Source organism: Balaenoptera acutorostrata, chromosome 2 (genome assembly GCF_949987535.1).
Source record: "Balaenoptera acutorostrata chromosome 2, mBalAcu1.1, whole genome shotgun sequence".
Lineage (NCBI taxonomy): Eukaryota > Metazoa > Chordata > Mammalia > Artiodactyla > Balaenopteridae > Balaenoptera > Balaenoptera acutorostrata.
In genome coordinates this window covers 79,996,582-80,017,374 of record NC_080065.1, presented here as the reverse complement: position 1 = coordinate 80,017,374, position 20,793 = coordinate 79,996,582, and the positions used below count along the sequence as shown (strand labels likewise).

Genomic DNA, 20,793 nt, shown 5'->3' with positions numbered 1-20,793 from the left:
GTGCACCGTGAACTTGGAGGAGACCCTGTGGGTGTTGATGAGCAGATGGGAGCCTAGGCGTGCGCAGGTCAAGGCCCCGCAGTGGAGGAGGAGGTCAAATAGTGGTCTTCTGCTATGGGGGAAGGGGAGCTTTGAGGGATGGGGTCTTGACATGGTCTTGACAGAGGAGGACCCAGGGTGGCTGGGACAGCTATGGCGGCGGCAGCAGCATCTGGAGCCGAGTGTATTTGTAGTTTCCCAAATAGTCAATACACTCTCTCTATAGCTTCTACTCTTTTCTTAAAAAAATATATGTTTGCGAATGTAAGGTGTAGTTCTTGCTTGTCATATATATTTTATTTTTTACGAAAATTGGATCACATTAAAGGCACTGTTAGCATACCTACTTTGAGTTTCCCTCAAATTACTGGAAAACAACATGATTTTTAATGACTGAATAATTTTCACCATATGAATACTTTATTTTTTCTCAATTAAACACTCATTTTAGAAATGTTTGTTTCCAGTGTTTATGCCATCTCAAAGAATGCTGCAAAGAAACATCCTAAACAAATCTCTGAGCAGGTCGTCGGTAATGTCTTTTTTTTTTTTTTTTTAAATGAAATCTGCAGGGTTTTTTTTTTTTGTTTATTTATTTATTTATGGCTGTGTTGGGTCTTCGTTTCTGTGCGAGGGCTTTCTCTAGTTGTGGCAAGCGGGGGCCACTCTTCATCGCGGTGCGCGGGCCTCTCACTATCGCAGCCTCTCTTGTTGCGAAGCACAGGCTCCAGACGCGCAGGCTCAGTAATTGTGGCTCACGGGCCTAGTTGCTCCGCGGCATGTGGGATCTTCCCAGACCAGGGCTCGAACCTGTGTCCCCTGCATTGGCAGGCAGATTCTCAACCACTGCGCCACCAGGGAAGCCCGGTAATGTCTTTTGACAAAGTCCTTGAAGGAGAATTTCTGGGTGAGAGTATATGCATTTTGAATATTTTTGGTAGTTAATACTGATTTGCCACCCATTAACGTTTTAATATTTTATATATATATATGCCTGGGTAACCACCAATTATCTTCATCATTTCCCCTGGCGAGCCATCTCTGACTTCCTGCCCATTCTCACCCACCCCTACCCCTGCCAACCCATCTCTACCATCATATACTCCAAGAGCTTAAGTGAACCCTCCCCTCTCAGTTCCCATATCCCCCTAGCTGTGTTATAATAAAAAGCTCACCGGGGGTCTTCTTCACCTGCCCCAGACTGTTCTAACTGTATCTTCCATCTGTGTATCTAATCCCAGCACAGAACAAGATGTCTCAGATATAGCAGCACAGTAGTTGCTCAAAGAAATGTTTAATGAATGAATACTAAGTACGTTAATCTGATTTTTTTTTCACATCAAAAATTGTCTAATTTTCATTCAACAAAAATGTATTGAACATTTGCAGGCACTGTGCTAGCTGTTGTCCAAAGATGATTAAGACCCGGTCCCAGTAAATCTATTATACTTCAATAAAAATAAAAGAAAGAGAGAGAGATGGAAAAGAAGGAGAGAAAAAAAGACCTGGTCCTTGCCCATGACAGTTTGTGGTCTAGTGAGGGAAACAAACAACTAAGTGGAATACGTGGGTATAATAGGTGCAGTGATCGAGGTCTATACATGAAATGCAGAGCGTGCAGCCAAAAAACATTTAGATCATCCCAGATACGTGTGCGTGTGCTGCATATATAAAGAAAGAGGGTCTACCTATCTGTGGCCACAGCTCTTATTCCAACCTTCTGTCTGTCCCTTCACTCAGTAACTCCATGTTTGCCTTTAATACTTCAATGCATTGTCTATCTTTTTACTCTATTCTCAAACTGCAGCTCAACTTCAGATTGGAAGATGAGTGTTACCTGTACGTGACATGTCAGTTCACATAGAGAAAGATATAAAGGAAAACAGTTCTATTTTTAAAAGTCAATATACTAAAGATCCTCCTGTCTAGAAGGCAGACTTCTTTTGCTTTAGATCTATTAGGACTCAGGAGAGATATTTAGAATTTAAAGTTAGTGGTAGTTGCCGCAGAGGACGCTTATAGTTACTCTCATACTGCAGCCCTCACCATCTTCCTGAATCGCTCCCACCTTGCTCAGATTCCCCAGAGATACATATGAGAATGTAACAAGGTAAAGAGATACTCTTCATTCCTATAGAGATTTCTGCCCTGAAACCCAGCTCTTTTTCCACCAAATGAATTGTCTTGGCAGCCTTGAAGGAAACCTGAAGATCTTGCCCCCATAAATTTCTCTGAATTTCTGAATTTCTCTTATTTGAACCCCAGTTGACTCCTGGATCCCCAGGAACTCATTGGAAAACCAACTTCCTAAACTCTCCTCAAAGTCTCCCATGGATCCAAAGAATTCACCATCTCAATGGTTTTCCAAAGTGTCCAACCCAAGCATCTACCCATTTGTCAACCAAATGGTTTTATTATTTCTATTCTCTTTCCAAAAGGTCTGCCTCCACAATTTTGTCATTTCTGTCGTTGAAGAGTGGGACTTAGGAGAGAAGAAGAAAGGATATCCACAGTTTGGGTCTCACTTCTCAGGGTGGCTGTGTTTTCCCACCTATTTCTAGTGATGTTCTGTTGGTTCTTTCTAAATGATTTTACACCCTCCTCTTGGTAGATAGCCAAAACTCCTTGACACATTATGGTGAGGGAGATAGCACGTGGGACCAACAGAAGCACCTTCTGGCCGACTCATGATCCCAGGACTAGTTTGCATCATGCCCTGTGTGGTGGGGTGGTGTTAGCTGAAGGTTTCATACAATATTTGTGGAGACTTACTGTCCCTAATCCAGAAAGGGGACAAGAAATGGCAAGACTTCAATTAACAAACTAAAAATAGAAACCAAGTGATATGTCTTTATCTGCTTGTGGAAAAAGTTTATAAATCAGAACCATTGTTGGGAGTCCAATAAACCTGAGAGTTTTGTATTCTTTGTTTTTAGTGTTCCATGAGATAAATTTATTAAGAGCATGTAATTTTAAAGCCTTTCTGTACATAGAACTGGAGTAGTATGTGCAGGTAACCAAACTAAAATATGCCTTCAAGGGCATTTTCTGTCATGTGTTATTGAATTTACTTCATCATTCAAGAAAAAAGAAAATAGTCATGATACCATATCACTTATTTTTTAAACAATAACAATATTCTGGTAACATGCTTAAATGAGAGACAGTTCACCTAAACAAAGTTTCCAGATATGTTACACTCCCATGGGCAACAGCAGAAACATCTTAAAAATGAGTGTTGCCACTACCACTTTACAGTTGGTAGAGGTTAAGAGTCCAAACTTTGGAATTACAAAGACCTGGCATTACATTTCAGACCTTCCACTTGTTAGCTGTATGAATTTGTTCATTTCCCTAAGCCTCAGTTTCCTCACCAGTAAAATGGGGATAATACCTACTTTTGTTGAGGTCTTATGAGGATTAAAAAGACAGCACACTGTGTTAAGCATATAGTGAGTGCTCAATAAATGATAATTAGGCACCTGATTATGTATAAAACAGGGCAAACCAGTGGGGGTAAAATGGGTGTTTAAACATAGTAGAAGTAACCACATCTCTTAAACAGTTCACTTGTAAGAACTATTGAAGAGAATGGTTTTCCATGGCCATTAGTCCTTCTTGGTTTTGAACTTGTGGACAAAGATAGTAAAATTGCCACAGAAAGATTTCCTGTGTCTATAATACCCCTACTATATATATGGAAGTCCCACAAAATGAAAACTACATTTTTATCAACAAAAAAAGCTGACAAAGAAATATGAACAATCCTCTACAGATTAAAGCTTCTTGAAAACTGAAATTTATAGAAATACCAAAAATGTATGCCATTTTACAGATCATATCCATAGATATTTGGAAGAAACATTTTTCTTGATTATAGTAATACAAATCTCCACCATTCACAGGGCATAAAGACAAAGGCCAGCAGCACAATGAGCAGAGAACAGGGCATTTCCTTCCCTGAAACCATCACTGAGTCCATAGCAAAATACTCTTTCCTAACAGCTTCACTCTGGATGTTGACTAAGAGAAGGAGAAAGGTAAACCTACTAGCATACCAGGCCTGGGCACAGGGACTAATTTTAATAAATCAGAATAGAACATGAAAATGTCAACTTAATCAAGCATTTAAATTTTATTAATCAAGCCTAATTTTTATGAGTGCAAATAATCACTGAAGCTGGACAAATTTGTTCTCGATTGCATCAGAAACATAATTTTAATATTTAATGGACTGATGAATTTAAATGGAGAATTATCTTTATGAAACATGTTCCTCATAATTTGCCATTAAATGAGAAATTTTTAAAAACTCAACATAAATCTTACATAAAGGTTATTTAACTAAATGTTGGTACTATAAATATTATAAATACATTATGCACTAATTTAGCAATCACACAGTACACTACATAAAGCTGAAATGATAAGTGGACCAGGCAAGCTTTTCCTAGAATATAGAGCTCTGGGAAGCTCATGATAAAATGGATACAGAGGTTTTGTGTGAGGTTTCCTGAACATCCTTTTCATGCAGGCTTTTGTGCTACAATTCACCATTCACCACACACATTCTTTCCAGTTCCAATGTAGAGACCTACATAGGCTGTCTTTTGGGAGGTGATTATTCTTTACAAAAAAGGTAAAAAATATTTTATCATTATTATTTATAGAAAAGAAATACAAGGAAAAAACTGAAGTTTTCTATGATTTTTTGACATTCAAAATCTGCTCCATTTTTAAAGTTAGACTTTCTGACATAATGTTCTCAGGCCTCTAAATATTCTAGGCACAAGGGAAAAACAAGAAGAAGAAAAATCAAATTAGCATCAGAGTATTTTTCTCTTCAAATGTCCACCTATTCTTCTCACCCCCTCTACTACTCCCAATTACATTGCTTAAAATAGGCAGTAGCAGTGAATTTTTGTAAAAAGTAAATCAAACCTAACAGAGCAATATGGCTCAAAAGTTTGCTCATGTTAATCTCCAAGATTAATGGTTTTTTGTTTTCAAATTCTATTGTTTAAAGGTACCTAATCTTCCCGAAGTGTAGCATTTACCTTTATTATATCTGCTAAACTATACATTTACCTGAAAAGAACTTCTTGCCTATTGCAACTCTAATGCTCCCAAACATATCTGATGGGGTTAGAGTGAAGAACATTTCTGAGAAGACTGGAAAAGACTGGAGATCATAGCAGCTCCCTCCCCCTGCTTTGCAGAAAATGCTTTAAATAGATAATGTGTATTAGACACTTTAAAAAAATTCCTAAGGTTGTTTTTAAAACCTGAGACATTTAAAATTGTGCCCTTTTTTGTTACAAATTTGTGCTTCTGGAATGGAAACTTGGTTTTATAGAGAGAGGCTAAAGCATATAATTTTCTTTTTTATTTGAAATCTGTTTATTATTAATGAACAAAAATGTTTTGCTTTGAAAATAGTAAATTTTATAAAATAGATTAGTGGTAAGTCTAGTTATCTTTTAATTTCATTTGCAAAGCACATTAAACAATTCAATTTTTTGGCCTTTTGTATAATTTTTAACCTGAAAAATAACATTGCTTCAAGAAAGCATTAGTATTTAAAAAGCACATTGCAGGTTAATAGTTGACCTGTTTTTTCCCTGCTCAATCAAATTAACATGCAATATTGTAAAGATGCCAAGATTAGAATTTTCCCTACAAGCGAAAATACAATACATTGTGAAGCCTTTAGATGGAGACATAGTTCAAATAAACACTAGAAATCTGTTCACAGTGCTTTGTCTAAGTATAAAAATGAACATTTAAGAATACTGAGAAGGAAATATGAAAAGAAATTCATTTAAGATGATAATACTGATTATAGAATTTATATTGTATTTAGCCTTTCTTAATGGAAGGGTTTTTCTGCATATTAAGCTGGCAAAGACTAAAAGGTTACATACTCTTGGCCAGTAAAGTAAAGTTACCGTCCTTGCACCTTACAGCAAAGCATATTATACTGCACATAAGAATGCTGTTGTTGATGATGCAGAATTCAGGCCGTATGTAATCAGTGGCATGCATCAAAAGTCATCTGATAGCCACATTAAAGCCACATTTCCTATTAAGAATCAGACTAAATTATAACGTGGCACTTCCCAGAATGAGCCAAGGAAACGCATTCTGCAAGAAGACATAATTGTATTTGAGTGTCTCTGTAAAAATCCGGAAGTCTTTTAGCAGTAAGTAATAATGCTTTTCTTTTTAGTCTGCCTTCTTTTGTATTGCAATATATTCAGCTTCACTGGCAAGCCTATCACACTAATTATTATTACATCTAGTGGTTCAGTTATCTTGATGACTACTGTAGCTGAAGTACTCCAAGGTCAAATTCTTAATAGCGTGAATCAAACTAAGCAGCCACCATACATGCAGTTGCTTTTGAGATAGACTAAACAGTGTATTCCAGACCTGTTTATGGGTTTTATTATTCTTTCAGATGTGGAGTAAATTATACGTACAGGTTAACTGCACCATTCATTTCGCAAAAGTTCCTTATCAAACATCTTGAGAGGTGCAGGTGTCCTGTGGTGAAAATGACAGCACAGGCGCACCTATAATGATCTTATTGACCACAAAAGTCTTCAGCCCAACCTCCAGTGCTTTTAAGTGATCTGAAATAATCTGAGTGGTTGGTTATATGCATCTTCTCAATTCATAGACTTTCAATAATTTCATATGATACTTGCACGTGTAATACATCCATTGGCACACAAATGCCTGTTCTGCTTGGTTTATGTACACACAAAATGGTATAAATGAACTCCAGACCATGTTGAAGCAAACTGTTCTACCCAAATTCCTCCATATCTCTAGAGTGGAAATAAGCATTTAGTTTGTAATGTATCCAAATATAAGCATCTGTACACATTTGGATGTTCTATGAATATAAAATTAAATATGAAACTTCTTTCTTTTGTGACAGTTTTCTTTCTTTAATTTTTTAACATCACAGTTGCACATCTGGACAGCAGTGATTTCTTCTTTAATTTAAATGTGTTGCTTTTTTATAGACCGTTTTGAGTAAAGCAATTTGAATTGTGCAACTATTCATTCTGAACATAGAAAAACATCCATTTAATTCAAAGATTATTTCTGAGGGAAAAAGTAAACATATAAAAGAAACTGGTTTGTGTCAGCTTTGGCTTTCCAGGGTTTTTGGCTTTGTGGTACTCAATACTTATCTTACAAAGGTAACATAACCAAGATTTTTCCTTTTTTGTTTAAAGAGATATAAATAAGTGGAAGACTTTAGCCCTGGGAAAATCATAATACAAAGTGTTTTAAGAATTATTCATGGAACTTTTAACCCCCTTTTGTCATTTTAGCTTTCAAACATGCACCCTAGATTAGTATTAAAAAGCAGGACTTAGTATCCACAGTCCCGTGATGATTTTAATAGTGAAGTTTACCCGAATCTACTTTTCCTCATCCTTTTACTGTTTTGGTCTGCCTTTTCTGCATCCTGCTGGTCCCCTCCCTTATACATCTTTGTCTAGTGGAGTAATTCTAAACATATTGTCATATTTTTGTTCAGATTACCAGCATCATTTTTAACATTTTCAGCCAACTAAAATTTTATTTCCTTGCAAATCATAAAGCATTTAGTTGTATCAAATTATAATTAAAAGTCATATTAATAGACCTCCTATACAACTGTATAAAATATACAGAGTCTTCAGATGCAGTTTTGCTCCATTTTGAAAATGGATTTTTAAAATATACAGCTACGTATTATATTTTATATGATAATGACAAATGTTCAGCTAATGTGGACTATGAAAGAAGAAATATTAGGGTTTTAAAAATAGTGTTACCTGCTTATTCTTTGGCTGTAATGTAGCTGGAACGCTGCATTAGGCGCTGTCTACGTGTGTTTTTTTAAATGTCATCTTTATTAGTATTGCATTCAAGGAATAGTACCAAGAATCAGTTTCTTTCAAGACCTTCCTCCAGTGTGTGGCATATAAGTCTGTGACGGGCGACATTACAGAAGGTCATGTCACTTTTAACTGCTTGCATTACATCTTTCTGATTTCCCTAGTGCCCTTCCTTTGTTTGATTAATACTACTTGCTTTCAAGCAAGGTATCAGAAAGCATAATTTGGAAAAAGAATTCTAGGGCCAATCTGAGATATTCCCCCTTATGAAAAGAGGAAAAAACCCAACTTTGTAAAAATTTATCTTTTCTAACACATGCATTTTTGTCACTCTTCGTTTTTTTTTTTCCTCAAGGAAATCCTACAGATGTGTTGTTATTAAATTATTGCTGACAAATGTTTGGGCAACTGGACTTTGTATACTTGAAAACAAAACTATGTAGCACTTATTTGGTTTTATTTGAAGAGGAAAGAGCTGGAATTTGAGACTGGGACTCCTTTATTTTATTTGTTTCCTTAGTTAAGTGTTAAACTCCAGCACTCTCTTTCTAAATAGTAGGTGTTACTTGAGTTCTCTGGGAAAGGTTGCAATTTTGTGCAATCATTAAATGCACTTCAGTGATATATACAGTTTGTTTTTAAAAGCTCAGTTTGCAGTTTCTGTATTCATTGCATTTGGCCAGGGCTTATGTCTTAGAGCACAGCCCAGCTTCTGAGACACTGTTGCCTTTAAAGCCATCCATTTCATTGGACCCTTAAAGCCTGAAAATTAGTTGTAAAACCATTATTTTAATTGGGAATCTTTATCCATGACTCTACCTGTGCCCCTTTATATGTTCCTTAGTGTCAATGAAACATGAACCAGAATTGTGTATGTCATTCAGAACCCTGAATATTTTGCCCAGGAAAAAATATATATATCATTTAATTTCCAAAAATTAATGTTTAAATATTATTGATGTTATTTCTACTTTTATTAGTAGCTCACATTTTTTAGTACTTCAGTACAGGAACTGTGCTGAATACTTTAAATACATTGTCTCATTGGACCCCTAATCAACACTGTGGGGAAGGTGCTATTACCATCTCCATTTTTCAAGGCACCTTAAGCTTCATCTGAGCAAACCATAATAGTGGGATACATTCTGAAGCAGCTTAAAGGCATCACTAGGAAACCATCTGTATTATAAATCCTCACTTGTAGATGTTTATGTTGTAACATTAAAAAGTCACTGGAGGAGGGGAAAAGCCCTCACTCAGGTGCTACAACACAACACAAAGGCCTCTCGCTAACACAACACTTTTCTGCCAAATGTAAAAGCAAATAGTTGTGTTTGGGTGATTCTGGCTGCGCATTTGTGGGGCAGTTGTGCGTAGCCAATTACGCACTTGTGCAGGGTGGGAACAGTTCGGGTTTTGCAAATGAAGAGCCTGATTCTGTACACCTTTTGAGTCCTTCTTGAACATAAGATCTGCAACTGATCTGTGAAATGCATAAATTAACTTCTTGGTTTTTTTATGGTTCAATAATATTTTGAATCTTTGAAAATCAACTTAAAGATAGTGGAGATCTCCAAATCTTAAAGTAACAGTTAAATATCCATGCTTTCTATTGCCAGGCAAATCTTTGAAAACAGTTTGAATATTTGCTTTTATTAATCTGCATCGTTGATTAGGTATAAGTCTTTGCAGGTGAGCTAGTTGAGTTCTGTGCGATAAATGATAGGCCCTCTACCAAAATGCATGTTCAAAGATCTGAAACATAGATGAGGTTTTCTTCTGTTCAGTCTATCAACAAATATTTCTTGAATACTTATTATGAACTGCTAGGCACAATCTGACACCATTCTGCCTTCCTTGCACTGTAGTACGACGGTAAGTACTGAAGAGGAGAGATACATAATACATTCTTAACAATAACCACCTAAAATATTGTTTGATTTTTATGTATAAGAATAAAAGTATAATATTCATTTCATTTTCCATATTTGATATATGACTACATAAGTAATTTTAGGAAAAAATTACTTAATCTAATATATATCAAATAATCATATTGTATACCTGAAATATATATAATTTTTATTTTTTAAAAATAGATAATGACCAACCTTAAAATATTACTTAATATAAATCTAAAATTTATAACAACATTTTATAAGAGATAAAAAGTATAATCATTAAAAGAATCATGTGAGAAGTCAATCGTTTTTTTGTTTTTCTTTTCCTTTTTTCCCTTTTTTATTTTTTATTTTTGGGTTTTAGAACTGGGCAGGGTTTCAGAGCTGGCTCTGCTATCCCACAATCTGGGTTTGAGTCCTAGTTTAGCTACTTGCTGTGTTAGGTGAATTCTTTTGATGCAACACAATGTACTGAAATATTGTGACTGCCTCTCCTATTTCAACCTCCATCACAAAGGTCCCAGTTTGGAATAGCCTGGCATACAGCACCTCAATTATACACTGTCACTATTGTTGTGTATATATTTATGATATGCATGCTTCAAATTTTCAGGAAGTTAAAAGTCAACATGAAAGGCTATCTGATAGCCCCCATTTAAATTCTATTGGATTATAAGCCTCTTGTGGGCTGACATGACTATAGATGAAGTATATGTGTGTTATTCATCTTTCTATTCCCACAGTCCCTAGTACTGTGTGCCTTGGACAAGGGCATTTGTAATAAATGCTTATGGAGTGGCTGAGTATAGTTAGAATGTCAAGAGTCCTTCTTTCGTGCTGAGGCTGAACTACTTTATATGCCCCCAAAATCAGTGTAAACTCTAACCCGATACTGGAAACAGAACATTGTGCTACTCTGATTCTTTTGAAATGCTGAGTGTCCAAATGAAAGACCACCAGATTCTACCACTTAATAGAAGATTTAAAGTATGACATTAAATTAAGAACAATTTCCCGGTGTCAGAAGCTTTTAGTTATATATCAGTTCGTGAGAACTAGAAGTTTGTGTTTGGGCTCTTCTTTTAAATCCGTTAATGCTTTTAGAAACTTTGAGAAAAATTATTAGGATAACTGAGGGTCCTGACGTATTATCTCAGTTTATGTAACTCTTTGTTTAGTAAGTCTTAGTTACTGAAGTTTTCATTCATAGCATATTCCTGTCTCTATCCTAAAGCCACATGAAAGAAGAGCTAGCTATCTCTGTCTTCTTAAGTTAGGAGCTTTGGGAGAAAGGTTTAAAAATATTTGATAACCATGATTCTGTCGAGTTTATTCAGAGATAGAGATACTGGATAAAAAAATAGAAGCACCACAAGAAATTATATCAAATGGCATAAATACAGTTATAAGTTAGCACTTACCTGAATAAGAGCTCCCCCAAGAGTTTTAAAATTTTTGGATTCCATAGAGTGTGTGTGTATAAAAACATGATAAAACACCTGAAATGGGGTGAGGTCTCATTTGTAATGCCTGTAGTTATATATTGATCCAGGCAAGGGGAAATTGTTTGGCAAATCCAATATGACTATACCATTCTGCTGAAGTAGGTAAACCAGGAGCCATTAAAAAATGCATGCGTACATATCTATCTACATGGGTTATATATACATAATATACACATTTGATTATTGAATACATCTCTTATTTTCTTTCAGTAGTAATGTTCATTCTCATAGCGTAATCCATGTGTAAAATCACAGAGAATTAAAATTAGAGTTTCAGGTAATCCACAAAATGAACAAGTAGTTCAGAGATGGTCAAGAGTTGACACTTATATGTCAGAATTAAAATTGGAGCCATGAAAGATACTGTTAGCTTTATGCCATAGCTCACCAGCATGAATCAATGAACAGGCATAGATTTTTATCTTAGGGTTTGGTGACAAGTAAATTAGAAATAGCAGAGCTGTTTTCTGCTTAGTTTTCTAGCTCCAAATTTAAAGTGCCTAATTAATATAGACAGTGGAGTAGGTAAAAAAAGAAATCTCCTGATTTAAAGCATCATTCAAATTAGTGTTAGTTTACCTTATGCATATTTCCAATTCTTTAAATTGTCACAGAACATTTCACACAAATAGGGTTCCCCTGACTGGCATTCAGTTCCCTGGTGTTCATCAATTAAAGGCATAGCATTTTCCTAATCTCTATTTCTAGATCAGATATTCCCTCTCAGTGCGTCCGTTTCAAATGTTAATAAAGTTTTCACTTCTAAAAGGTTCAAAATGACAGAACAAAATTCTCTCCTTTAAGAGCATGAAAACGACTTCTGTTTCTGTCTGCAGGTAGTGGAGGACATGCTAGAGGACGAGGAAGAAGAAGATGACAAAGATGACAAGGTAATTATCTTTCCCAGCACTTGGGTACCTGGGGATGGGGAAATGTAGACATGACACTGTTTTCACAGACAGTTAAAAAGGAGTTGAAGTGTTTGAGTCCAGAAAATTGGACAGTGCTGTTTATCATCCTAACAATGCCACTGCATGTTGCAAAGAGGGAGAGAGGGCTATAAATCGTCTTCGCTTTTGTCCAGAGCTGGGTCAAATATTTTTCTGCCAGGAACAAAAAAAAAAATAATTCAGCTTGTCTGGAACTTGATAGCTCTCACGAAGATAACGGCAGTGACAACTGTTTTTGAAGGGCAAAAATTTGTCCTATCTTGAGTATTACAAATCAGGCTACACTTGGGGGGAAGAGAGCAGTGAAAAAAATAGCAGCCTGCATGTGTCAAACATGGATATTGTCATCTGTAATTTTCCAAGAATTGCTCAGCAAAAGAACACGTGTGCGGAGGGCTCCAGAGGGCATTTAAATAAACCCGGTGCTCACTGCCCTGGCTTAGACTTGGAATGGCCCGCGGCTCCTTGGTCAGGAAAGTCTGTTCAGAGAGGCTCGTATTTCGATTGCTGGTTGGCTTGGGGTTGGTGACCACAGTAGATAACAGCTAGTTTCTGGGACCGCTTGGATTGGTTGTCCCCTGGGGAGAGGGGACAACTGGAAGGAGGGATCAGAATGGCCTTGCACCACCGCAGCAGTGGCTGAGTTCGGAAGAACAGCTTTCTATGGCAAGGAGGCTAGGGATGCTGGTTTATCATCATCTCTGGGCACTTCTAGATCTAAAATCTAAAAAGTCTTAGGGTGTGATTGGGGGGCGGGGAGTGACTGAGGGGAGAGTGAGAATATCATTCATTATTTCCACATTTTTCGGCCTATAACACCAGATTTTGACCTTCATGGAATCTATCTGACTTCTGTTACAGTAAAGCACTGAAATTTTTTAAAGAAAGGAGAAAAACAGTGTATCTTAATTTACTCCCTTGACCTTTGATTCCAGGAGAGATGTACACTTGTATCCCAGTATAAGAATTTGAGTGCTGGAAGCAAGCATTGGAAATGTCAAAAAAATTCACAGTGATTAGTTAACTTCCCAAATGATTTTTTTCCTGACATATTCAATGCTGGAAGGAAAACAGAAACATACACACACACACACACTTTCTCCCTTCTACTGCTATTTGAAACATTTTTAAATTCATAGAGTTTTTATGTGAGATTTTTCTTCTGGACATCATTTAGTCATTAGCAACATCATCAAACATAAAGTAACAAAATCTCCTTTCTGCAAAAACACATATGTGCTTGTTTTTAATGTTGAATAACATGAGCATACACTTCTGGCAATAAATGATATGATTTATTGTTAAGGTCAGTTGTAGAGCTGTAGAGAGCTTGTATTTAAACTCAACATGCCAGCTCTGAATCATCATTTCTCTGCTGATAAACACTGATCTGCCATCCATTTATGGCCATTTTCCCTTGCATGTTGCTGCTTTATTATTAAAGCCACCTTAAAGGTCCATTCTGGTAGCAGGCGTTTCCCGAGAAATGTTAGTAAGTGGAAACCCTTGGTGAAGCCTAGTACTTCAGTGCCCCTGCTTGAAGTCAACCTATATTTTTTTAGCCAGTTTGTTGATATTCTGTACCACTAATCTCCCTTTTTGGTCATCTTTTAATAGAGAGGATGTTAGGAGTGGCACACTTAGATGTTAGCACACCTCGTTAACCAGTTGACCAAAACATAGATGTCAAGTAGAACATGCCAGGGTAGAAAAAACCCCAGATCTCTGGAGTGGCATCTGTTGTTATCCAGTGTTTGGTTGTCTGAGATTGACACCCTGGTTCTAACATATTTTCAGGTCTCGTTACCAAAGTTGATTGAAAGCGAGCGCTTAAATGACTGTGTGAATTTAACTGTATTCTTCTGTACAGGATGCAGACAAATGGTGTGTTTTCCATATGAAAGGATTGTGAGCAGATTTTCATAAATCCAACCCTTTATTTGAGTGATATATAAGAAGATTTTGCTTTTTTTCACTCATAACGCAATTGATAGTATAAAAATCATATCTGAACAAAAAGAAGATTTCAAATATAATAATTTACAATAGACTTTTAGAGACTTGCATCATAGAGGGAAGAATCTTAGAGTGGAAAGCTTATATTCTGGAAATACAAAGTTTTTAATATAAGAAATGAAAACATGAAAGGATCCTTCAAGTTTCTATTTACCAGTTTCCGTCTCTTGACTGGCTCTCGCAGTGGTAAATGTAAGTCTTGGCTATCAGATGTGTCTGAGTGGGAGAAGGGTAATTTCCTACTTTAAAAAATTCATTGGTTCCTCTATTTAAAGTTTGTGTATAGAGTCATGCGTAATGGAGTTTCATGAGAAAACAAGTGTGTTTTTTGCCATACGAGCAGGTACTGACCTCTAGCTCTCATTATTTCTCTGTTTTCTCATATGGTATAATAGTGGGGTCAGGTCAGTGGGTCCTCTTATAGGATAAAAGTAAAAAAGATTAATAAATGTGCCAAAGCCTCACTTTAATTGAACCTGAAGCATATGTTGCAAGTATGTAAAATATGTCCCAGATGTTTCACCAGGGCTAGTGTCTTGGCTTTCCCTGATTACCACAAGGCAGCTATTAGTCCTGTAACCTTTGGACTTGGGGGTAAATGGGGTATTACGTGGCACAGAATGAGAGCACCTGTTTTCCATTCAGCAAAGACCCCTGGCAGGCTTTGCCTAAGCCCATTCATATGTTTTCACTTAGCAGATTGTTGGGCGATTATGAAAAGTGTCTTTCTTTAGAGCCAGCATTGATATTAGTCACTCACAATGAAAGGACAAGTCATTGGCTACTTGACAAGGTCTGTGTGAGCAGAAACTGAAGTTGTTCACTTCTTTTGAGCTTGGAGTGTTTTCCCTCAACATAATTACATAGATGGCATATATAGACACAGGTATAAGAAGTTGAAGCAAAGATGATAATTACTTAACAGAATAGTTTTGTAATAGCTTTTCTTTAGTACTGACTTTAGCACCTGGGAAGACTTTGGTTAAAGTTGGTAAAAACAAAGCCATGATTTACCTGGATTCCCAGATCTTGAAGTTTTTCCACATTATGGACTATGAGTATTTTTTCGTAAGTTCTTCCTTTTTACTAAAACAGCTAATCATTAATCAGGTGAGGGTTTGTGATGCTCAGACTTATCCTTTATTCTAAGAATCCATTGTCCACATTTGCTTAAATCTAAAATTAGGTGGCTTCTCTCTTAATCCAATTCCATGGTTTTCACAAAGGCAGAGAATATGGGTTTTAAATGGTGAGTCTTAGTTATAAATCATTGACTTGCTAATATTTTCACTTATATCTGCATTATGTCGTAGCTCTAGCTTAAGCTGTGCTGGAGATGAAATTTTTCTTGAATTAAATGTTAGAAAGACATCATATTGCATTCTCATTTGCCTTTGTTGTAAACCATTCTTTCAGCCATCAACCACAAAGTCACAGTTTGATCTGATTTTTTTACCTGACACCAAATTCTGCCTTTGTGGTTAATACAATATCTTTATAAATAAGGCTTAGATAAATTACCTACGTGGAATTATCAACAAACCATATAAGAGTGTTTTTCACCATGTTACATATAATAATACAGTGGTCAATCTGCATAATCTAGACATCTAATTAATGAAGATTAGCTTTTGTTTTGTAGCTTTAAAAGTTTAGGCATGCTTCCCATGTTGTGTCCTACCCTTATAATAGGATCCAGCTGCAGTATCAGGAAGCAGAAGATAGAATGCAGGTTTTCCTCAGGAAAAACGTGGATCCAAATACGTGGCATTCTAGTAATGTTTATCGAAAAAAGATATTAAAATGTTCAGACATTTATGCTTACATTGCTTCTCTTTTTTCTTCAACCATTATGTCAAGGTTACTGTGTTTCAAGATAAGTAGCTACAATGAATGAAATATATCTGAGTTACGTCAGAACACAGATTATTTGCCTTAATTCTCAAGATCTGTATTTTCTGGTTTGATCCTCCAGCCCTAAACATGTATATAATATACCCAAGATGCATACATCTCTGCATCTCAAGTCAACTGTGAGGGGGGGGGGGGGGAGAAAGAGATAACTCTAATAAGTAAGTGGTATGAGAGGAGCTTTTAATCTGACAAAACGGTATTTTCTAGTTATAGTAGATGAAATAACTACATGGTGGGGAAATGGATTAAAGCTTTGGAGAAAGGCAGGAAAAGAGGAGACAAAAAAAAAATCCTAACTTATCTTTAAGTGGAATACCATTGTATTAGCTTATTAGTATTTTATTTTGTATTTATTATTTTTTTATTATTTATTTTATTTTTATTTATTATTTATTTTAAAATTTTGTGGTTAGTATTTTATTAGTAGTATTATTGGTGTTATTGCTGCATAACAAATTATCACAAACTTAGAGGCATTTTTTATTTTAAAATATTTATTTGCTAGGACTAGCAATAGTTCATTGTAAAATATTAAAATAGGATTTCTGTTTCTTTTTTTTCATATTTTAATTTTATTGGAGTATAGTTGATTTACAATGTTGTGTTAGTTTCAGGTGGACAGCAAAGTGATTCAGTTTTACATATACATATATTAATTCTTTTTTAGATTCTTTTCTCATATAGGTTATCACAGAATATTGAGTAGACTTCCCTGTGCTATACAGTAGGTCCTTGTTGGTTAAATCTACCTTATATATAGTAGTGTGTGTATGTTCGTCCCAAGCTCCTGATTTATCCCTCCCCCCCTCGTTTCCCCTTTGGTAACTGTAAGTTTGTTTTTGGTATCTGTAAATCTATTTCTGTTGTGTAAATATGTTCATTTGTATCTTTTTAAATTAGATTCCACATATGAGTGATATCATATGATATTTGTCTTTCTCTGTCTGACTTTCTTCACTTAGTATGATAATGTCTAGTTCCATCCATGTTGCTGCAAATAGCATTATTTCATTCTTTTTTATGGCTGAGTAATAATATTCCATCGTATATCTGTACCACATCTTCTTTATCCATTCCTCTGTTGATGGACATTTAGGTTGCTTCCATGTCTTGGCTATTGTAAATAGCGCTGCAGTGAGCATTGGTGTGTGTGTATCCTTTCAGATTATGGTTTTGTCTGGATATATGCCCAGGAGTTGGATTGCTGGATCATATCGTAGTTCTATTTTAAGTTTTTTAAGGAACCTCCACACTGTTCTCCATAGTGGTTGCAACAGTTTACATTCCCACCAACAGTGTAGGAGGGTTCCCTTTTCTCCACACCCTCTCCAGCATTTGTTATTTGTAGACTTTTTGATGATGGTCATTCCGACTGGTATGAGGTGATACTTCATTGTAGTTTTGATTTGCGTTTCTCTAATAATTAGTGATGTTGAGCATCTTTTCATGTGTTTTTTGGCCATCTGTATGTCTTCTTTGGAAAAATGTCTATTTAGATCTTCTGCCCATTTTTTGATTGGATTGTTTGTTTTTTTGACATAGAGCTGCATGAGCTGCTCGTATGTTTTGGAAATTAATCCCTTGTCAGTTGCTTCATTCGCAAATATTTTCTCCCATTTTGTGGGTTGTCTTTTCAGTTTGTTGATGGTTTCCTTTGCTCTGCAGAAGCTTTTAAGTTTAATTAGGTCCCATTTGTTTATTTTTGTTTTCATTTTCATTATTCTAGGAGGTGGATCAAAAAAGATATTATAGCGATTTATGTCAAAGAGTGTTCTGCCTAAATTTTCCTCTAAGAGTTTTATAGTGTCTGACCTTACATTTAGGTCTTTGATCCATTTTGAGTTTATTTTTGCATATGGTGTTTGGGAGTGTTCTCATTTCATGCTTTTACATGTAGCTGTCCAGTTTTTCCTGTACCACTCATTGAAGAGACTGTCTTTTCTTCATTGTATATTCTTGTCTCCCTTGTCAGAGAATAATTGATCATAGTGTGTGAGTTCATTTCTGGTTTAAAACCATACACATTTATTAGCTCTCAGTTCAGTAGATCAGAAGTCCAGGTGTGGCTCAACTGGGTTCTCTGCTCAGTCTCACACTCAAGGTATCAGTCAAGATGAGTTCCTGTCTAGAGGCTCTGCAGAAAAATCCACTTTCAAGCTCATTTAGTTTGTTGGTAGAATGAAGTTCCTTGTAGTTGGAGGACTGAAGCCCTTGCTTTCTTGTTGGCTTTCTGCTCTTCGTCTCCACTTTCCATGGCCCCATCCATCTTTATATCCATCAGTGGAGAATCACCCCTGTCTCAAATCTCTTTCATACTTCAAATCTGTTTCTTCAGGAAGAGCCCAGTTGTTTTAAGGGCTCACCTGATTAGGTCAGGCCCACCAAAGATAATCTCCCTTTTTAAAGTGAACTGTGCCGTGTAACATAACCTAATCATAGGAATAACTATCCCATCATATTCCAAAATCCCCCTCACACACAAAGGCAGGGGATTATTCAGGACATATACACCAAGAGGTAGGAATCTTGGCAGCCATCTTAGAATTCTGCCTGATACTACCATCTAGTCCCACCCATGCTCTAGAACACAAATGGAACAGTCTTTCCATTTCTTGTTTTGCTAGACCCTGATATAACTATCCTACAGTACAGAAATTAGAAAAGCCTGCCTGCCTAGACATGTCCTTTCAAACATGATAGGAAACATCTCATACCAGAGGTATAAACTGAGATATATTTTATAGTCATAGTACAATATGTTCCACTTGCTTATTATCTAATTCACCTCTGCACTGAGGGCGGTTGGGCATGCAGAAAGCCCGATGGGCTCTTTACCCTTGTTGCTTCCTTCTGGGGAGAAGAGCAAATAAGAATAAAATTGGCAAAAAGTGGGAAAGGGTCCATTCCTCCTATTGGGAACCTGTTGATGCCTGCACCCACTGAGCAGATAGCCTGCTGACCTCAAGTCAGTAGAAACAGTCTCTACTTCATCTAGAATCATAGCAAAATAAAAACTGGTGGATACCCAGGACGGGCAAAAGAAGGCTGCCTTGCTGCCCCATGGCCTTCCGTCTCCTGGAAGGCAGGAGGCCTTCTGCCTGCACACACGCAGTTCACTCCCCCATTTGGCCTCCTCAGGAGCTGCCTCTGCACAGCCCTTGGGCCAGAGCCCATCCCGCACACATGGCTGGCCCCTGGAGCCAGGCTCCGTAACACTGTGACCCTGACTGGGGCATCAGGGGCTGTGTCCACAATGACTGAGGTTTGCTTGATAGGTGGCATGGACCAGAGTCCTTAGCGGGAGTGTAGGATTAGGGGCCTCTGGCACCAGGGGCACCAGGTGTTTCTCATCCCAGGACCCCCTTATGGGCCAGTGGAACTTCTGCAATTCCATGATTCCTTTCTTTGAGCCCCTGACACTTAGCCGGTCCCAGTCCATCCTCTCCCTGATCCTTCTAGACCTCATTGTAAAATGAGGAAACCATAGTTCATACAACTTAAGTGAATTGCCAAAGGTGATATAGACAATAAGTGGCAGAGCCAGGGCTAAAACTCAGGTTTCCAAGTATGGCATCTTTACCCTTCCTTAAGGTTTTCCACTAAAAAAAAAAAAAAAAAAAATGTAGATGCAAATGATCTCAGGGATGATCTTTAGTAGCACAATCAGAGAACATACTATCCAACCCAGCTAGGGGCTGTTTACATCTAGGTTTCCACTTCTTCTCACTGTTCTCTTATGCTTTCAGCTCTTTCCCATCATACCAGCTAAGGGGCTATGTGATAGGAAGAATAATAGCCCCTCAGAGAGGTCCCTCTCCTAATCCCTAGAACCTGAGAATGAATATGTTACACTACATGGCAAAGAGGCATTAGGTAGCAGATGGGATGAAGGTTGCTGAACAGCTCACTTTGCAATAGGGCGATTATCCTGGATTATCTGAGTGGGCCCAATATTACAAGTGTCCTTAAAAGTGGAAGAGACCATCAGAGGGTGCAGCAATGGCCAAAACCAATGCTCAGAACCTTCCCAGCAAGAAAGTAGAGCTGCTGAAACATCTGGACCACCTGAAGGTGGAGCTCTCCCAGGTGCACATCGCCCAAGTGACAGGCGGCATATGGTCCAAGCTCCCGGAGACCTGAGCTGTCTGCCAGTCTGTCACCCTTGTTCTCACCATCATTAACCAGATTCAGAAGGAGAACCTCAGAAAGTTCATAAGCCCCAGGATCTGCTGCCCAAAACAGCATGTGCCCTGCACCACAGGCTCAACAAGTACAAGTACAAGGAGAACCTGAAGATCAAGAAACAGCAGCTGAAGGAGCAGCCATAGAGGACCCACCGTGGGAACACACAGTCAGGGCCAGAGCATTGGCATTAATAAAACACACACTGACTGGGGGCGGAGCAGGGAGGTGAGTGGCTGTACTGGCTTTGAAGGAAGAGGAAAGGGACCATAAGCCAAGGAATGTGGGCAGCCTCTAGAAACTGGAAAGGCCCCTAGAGTCTCCAGAAAGAAATGCAGTTTTGTCCACATCTTGACTTTAGGCCAGTGAGATCCATTTTCAACTT

The 20,793-nt window shown here is 37.3% G+C and overlaps 1 protein-coding gene across 13 annotated transcripts in view; it reads left to right on the top strand.

Moving 5' to 3' along the window:
- The window catches only part of MCTP1 (multiple C2 and transmembrane domain containing 1), a 560,962-nt gene that overhangs the window by 471,387 nt on the left and 68,782 nt on the right, over positions 1–20,793 (top strand). For all 13 annotated transcript variants that reach the window (XM_057541264.1, XM_057541263.1, XM_028162670.2 and 10 more), the window contains one exon: positions 12,183–12,236. In XM_057541264.1, coding sequence (XP_057397247.1) covers positions 12,183–12,236 — 54 coding nt within the window. The remainder of the gene's footprint in view (positions 1–12,182; positions 12,237–20,793) is intronic.